Source organism: Octopus bimaculoides, chromosome 18, assembly GCF_001194135.2.
Source record: "Octopus bimaculoides isolate UCB-OBI-ISO-001 chromosome 18, ASM119413v2, whole genome shotgun sequence".
In the NCBI taxonomy this organism is placed as follows: domain Eukaryota; kingdom Metazoa; phylum Mollusca; class Cephalopoda; order Octopoda; family Octopodidae; genus Octopus; species Octopus bimaculoides.
The window spans coordinates 12,106,510-12,111,546 of NC_068998.1; the positions used below are offsets into that span (position 1 = coordinate 12,106,510).

Here is a 5,037-nt window from a genome sequence, read left to right on the forward strand (position 1 = left end):
CATATGTATGCCCCCCGCACGCACACACATACACACGCTGTATAGCATTTCTTTTAGTAAAGAAGCAGCTGTATTACTAATACTTCATAGGTTAAAGTTTGAAACTTACTGGCGCAACAGAGTTCAGTTTTTTACATTTTGGTAAGGAAATTCTAAAACTGTTTTTGTCTGCCGTTTGCCCTGAATTGTTAGGATGAAATATACCTAAAGTACAGAAAAAAAAAGAGAGAGAGAGAGAGAGAGAGAAAATTGATGATCTTTTCCTAATTAGCATAAATGAATGGAATGTTTGTAGTTCTTTACAAAACTCTAGTATTATGAGAGTAAAATTATGAATGAGAAAACAAATAATGACTGGCCTCAGCCACAACTAACTTGCAGCCAAAGAAACAGCCCTTGGTCACTCTCAGCCACTTGATCACTTTCAGGTGAAGTGCAAAAGTATGGAATGCTTAGATAGATAGATAGATAGATAGATAGATAGATAGACAGACAGACAGACAGACAGACAGATAGATAGACAAGCAAACAGATCGATATATAGACAGATAGACAGACAGATACAACAGGTCTTTTTTCAGTTTCCATCTGCCAAATCTACTCATAAGGCTTTGGTTCACCCATGACTATAGTAGGACCCTAGAACCATGTGGTGGGGAATCAAACTTCTTACCACACAGCCACACCTTTACTTTTTTTTTCATTTTTTGCTGGTTCCAGTCACTGAACTGCAGCCATGTTAGAATACCTAAAAAATGATAAAGGACAAAAATCTGCCTGTGTCGACCTGAAGAAGCTTTCTCTACATTGACGTCGTTCATCATCGTTTAACGTCCGCTTTCCATGCTAGCATGGGTTGGACGATTTGACTGAGGACTGGTGAAACCGGATGGCAACACCAGGCTCCAATTTGATTTGGCAGAGTTTCTACAGCTGGATGCCCTTCCTAACGCCAACCACTCAGAGAGTGTAGTGGGTGCTTTTACGTGTCACCTGCACGAAGGCCAGTCAGGCGGTACTGGCAACGGCCATGCTCAAAGTGGTGTATTTTATGTGCCACCCGCACAAGAGCCAGTCCAGGGGCACTGGCAACGATCTCGCTTGAAAGGCAATGATCTCGCTCGGACGTAAAGGAACAAAATCAAATACCACAAAATATTTCGTCTGATGCTCTACTGGCTCTGTCATCCATCACCCTCAGTTGATAGAAGTATGATAACTATAAGCACTATAAGCACAGAGGTTTATATACATACCTTTTTCATTTTGAATCATTTGAGAAATCCCAACTTGTTCATACACTGCACGGCATGTTTGACTCAGAGCAAGGGTTGAACTAAAATTAAAAGGGTTATAATAGAAGACAACTGCCATGTAGTTCGAAAGTGTACTTCTTCACCACACAGCCATATTTGCAACTACAAATTTCAAATTTGTAAAAATATAAAGTTTTTAATAAACTGAAATCAGAGTAGGAAAAAAGTCTGAAGTTTAAATTCAAACTAAAATTGAAATTCGGAAAAAAAAATGTTTTAAATTGATAAATAAAATTATCTGCTTGAATGCAGATTTCAGGATTTTTTTTTATATCTTAACCAAATTTATAGAAGTTTACATTTCAATTTCAGATTCTAAATTTTGTTTTTAGTTTCTTTCCATTTTCCTAATTTTAGTTTATGTAAACATCTCACTTTTATCCATTTAATATTTCTCAAAAAAAAATTTGATAAAAAAACTCAAACAAGAATTTCCATCTTTATTTTGAAGTTTAAATTGATAAGTCAACAAGTAAAAATCAAAACTTCCATTAATTTTATAGTTTCCATTAAAATCAACACCAAAATTTCACTTTTTATCATTAAAACTAGTGATAGATCTTCATGATGGTTAGTTTCAGTATAATACTTGACAAGGCGTTATATTGCATTTGCTAATCCAACTTTCACTTCAGACCACATCAATCACATCCCTGCCCTTTGTACACACCACCCGTCGCTACTACCGATCAAACAGTCCAGTGCAGTCCTCGGATCTGGCCAACCAGTCCGCTTACGCGCAGTGGTGTTCCGCGCCGTCATCAGCGCGTTCTCTGATGTCCCAGAGAAGACGACCGAACCTGATCACTTAGAGGAAGTAAAAGTCATAAGAAGCATATGACTACTGGCAGAATCCACCAGCATACAAAATAAAGATAAATAAAATATCTATGAAACACCTATGTAAATCTCTGCTGTCTCCCTTTGATTTCTCACCTGTCATTTTTATCCTTAACTCTTTAGCATTCAGATTCCTCTGCCAAATGTAATGCTTATTTATTTACATTGTTTTGAATTAATTATGTATTATCTCATAGCTTCAAGATTTTGATGATGTCATCTGTGAAAAATGATACATTGGACAATTTAATACCCAAAAGACAGGATCAACAAAACTTATTACCTTTGATCATAGACCTGCTCGATGAGGGCTGACCTAAGGTTAACCCTTTTGTTGCCATATTTCTGTTGAGATGCTCTGTGCTTCTTTCAATTAATTTTAAATATAACAAAGTTTTTAGGAATCATTAAGTTTATCATTTTTTAATATTCATTAAGTTATCATTAAGCTAGTGTTAGGAACATAAATTGTGACTACGGTTTGGTAGAAGATTTTAATTCAGAACATTTGAAAACAAGACATTTGTACTACAGAGCATGGGAAACAGACATTAAATGATGATGGTGATGATGATGAACTTTACCCTTGTAGACAATGAAAGTGTATCTGCTGTAAAGTCAACAATATGGATATCACATGATCAGGATTTCCATGACAAACAAAAATGTTTTTTATATAAGAATAAATACCGTAGATGTAAATTAATGGCAAAGTAAAAGTGGTGACAATAATAAAATACATACTGTATGCCCTTTACTGCATCGCCAAATCTTTTTTGTTGTTTCCAAAATGCAACTGTTGAATGACCTGCAGAATAATAACAATTATTATACAACGAAACTGTAAGATTGATTCCTTAGTCATTCTATGTTATTTTAAGTTTACCAACTTCATCATTTTGTTACATTTCATAAACCAATGTTTCTTACAACAGTTATCCTCCAAGAATAACTCAGACTAGTACAAGAAACCATCCAAATTGACCTAACACACTCTTTTCTTCCATCACTGAAGCAATTTTTCTTCTATAGAAATTTAATATCTTTCTTGAAAAGATGACAAGTTCATATTCTTAAAACACCCAGATCATAGGCTTCACATCTGTCATTTGCACTGAATAATTCAATCAGGGAACAAAATATATTATACTTTTTGCTGCAGTTCATTTGTTTGAAAAATAAATACCTCTCTGGCTACCCACCCCCCACCTCCCCAAAAAACCCCACCCTAAATTCCTATAGATATCTTTTACCATTTATCTTTCACTTGTTTCAGTCATTAGACGCTGACAATGCTGGGGCATCGTCTTGAAGAGTTTCTTAGTGGAACAAATCAACCCCAGTATTTATTTCTTAAAGTCTGGTACTTATTCTAACAACCTATTTTGCCAAACCGCTGAGTTACAGGGACATACACAAACCAATTCCAGTTGTTAAATGGTGGTGGGGGATAAACATAGACATAAACACACACACACACACACACACACAACAGGCCTCTTCAGTTTCTGTCTACCAAATTCACTCACAAAGTTTTGGACAGTCCACTGCTATAGTAGAAGATACTTGCCCAAGGTGCCGTGCAGTGGGACTGAACTCAGATAGGTTTGTGTGATAAGAAGCAAATTTCATATCACACAAACCTTTCCAACACAAATGTGAACAAAAATAGAAGTAACTTCAGAATATAGATTCTTCTCGGTGGTATTCATTACATTGGTTCTTCGACTTAAGGATAACAACCAGGAAACTAGTTATCATTTATAATTTATGGTAAAAAGAACTAATTCTTCGTTTATTCACTCCAAAAGATATATAAAGTTAAAAATTCTCTGCAACATTCATGAAATAAAGCAACAGAAAATATTTTCTAAACCATAATGCAAGATATGTAAGAAAACAATGGAATTTTCATTTAAATATAATATTACTTACATTCTAATGAATCTGTTTCCAAGGCTTTCCTGTTATTAAAACTATTTCCTCGATTCATTACTAAATCAACTGGGTCTCTTTGAATTTGTTCTAGGAAAAAGAGCATTTCAACAAATACAGAACCATAAAACAACTTCTGACAAAAACATTTAGCTACACCTTGCTCACTATCTAAACAGGATATGTAATCAATACTTATAAAATAAACACTGCCTGTCTGTTTGGAGAACTAATCATTTAACATTCTCTTCCTTTGTCTTATGAGTGAAGTAGGAGTCAGAGAAATAAAATCTAATTATCGTATTTCAATAAGATATAGGGAAGTTCTTTTTCTTTTCTTTTTTTTTTTATTGAAGTTGATATGTCTTGTTTCCTCAAGACTCACTTTCTAAACTCCATACTTAATACCGTCTCCCAATCCTATTTGCCATAAAACTGCATTTAGTACCAGTTACCTCTCCTATCAAATGTCTGCTTTCCAACCACTAACCTGCACTTGAACAGCAACAACAATGTAACCGCCTTACCATGTTTGATGGCATAAAAGACGGACAGGAGTACCAATCGCACCCCAATTTCAGCAGTGCATATTCAGGGAAAACGTTTTTAGGGCATTAAAGCATATGGAAGTTCCAACTTCGAATATAGGACCCCGGGTGATTTCTTGGAAAAATTTGTTTCAAATGCTTCTTGTATACCATCAAATATAGTTGTTATTCAGTGGTGTACAGAAGATTTTGGGTGCACTTTTCTGTCTGCCCACCTGCATGTCCCCCACACTATGCCACTACATTTAATGGGCCAACCCTAGGTATGCTTACACAGGTTCTCTGTACAGTTCCTTTTTTTATCCAACTAATAAACAAACTTCAAAGATCTTGTAGCTGTTGAAAAGCTTCAAACAATACAGCTTGAGCAAATACATATATATATATATATATATATA

The 5,037-nt window shown here is 35.1% G+C and overlaps 1 protein-coding gene across 1 annotated transcript in view; it reads right to left on the reverse strand.

The window, feature by feature from the left end:
• LOC106868646 (MYCBP-associated protein) overlaps positions 1-5,037 on the reverse strand; it is a 54,182-nt gene that overhangs the window by 39,249 nt on the left and 9,896 nt on the right. The window contains exons 6-9 of the mRNA XM_052974380.1: positions 4,092-4,181; positions 2,901-2,964; positions 1,257-1,336; positions 110-204 (exon numbers count right to left, since the gene is read on the reverse strand). Coding sequence (XP_052830340.1) covers positions 110-204; positions 1,257-1,336; positions 2,901-2,964; positions 4,092-4,181 — 329 coding nt within the window. The remainder of the gene's footprint in view (positions 1-109; positions 205-1,256; positions 1,337-2,900; positions 2,965-4,091; positions 4,182-5,037) is intronic.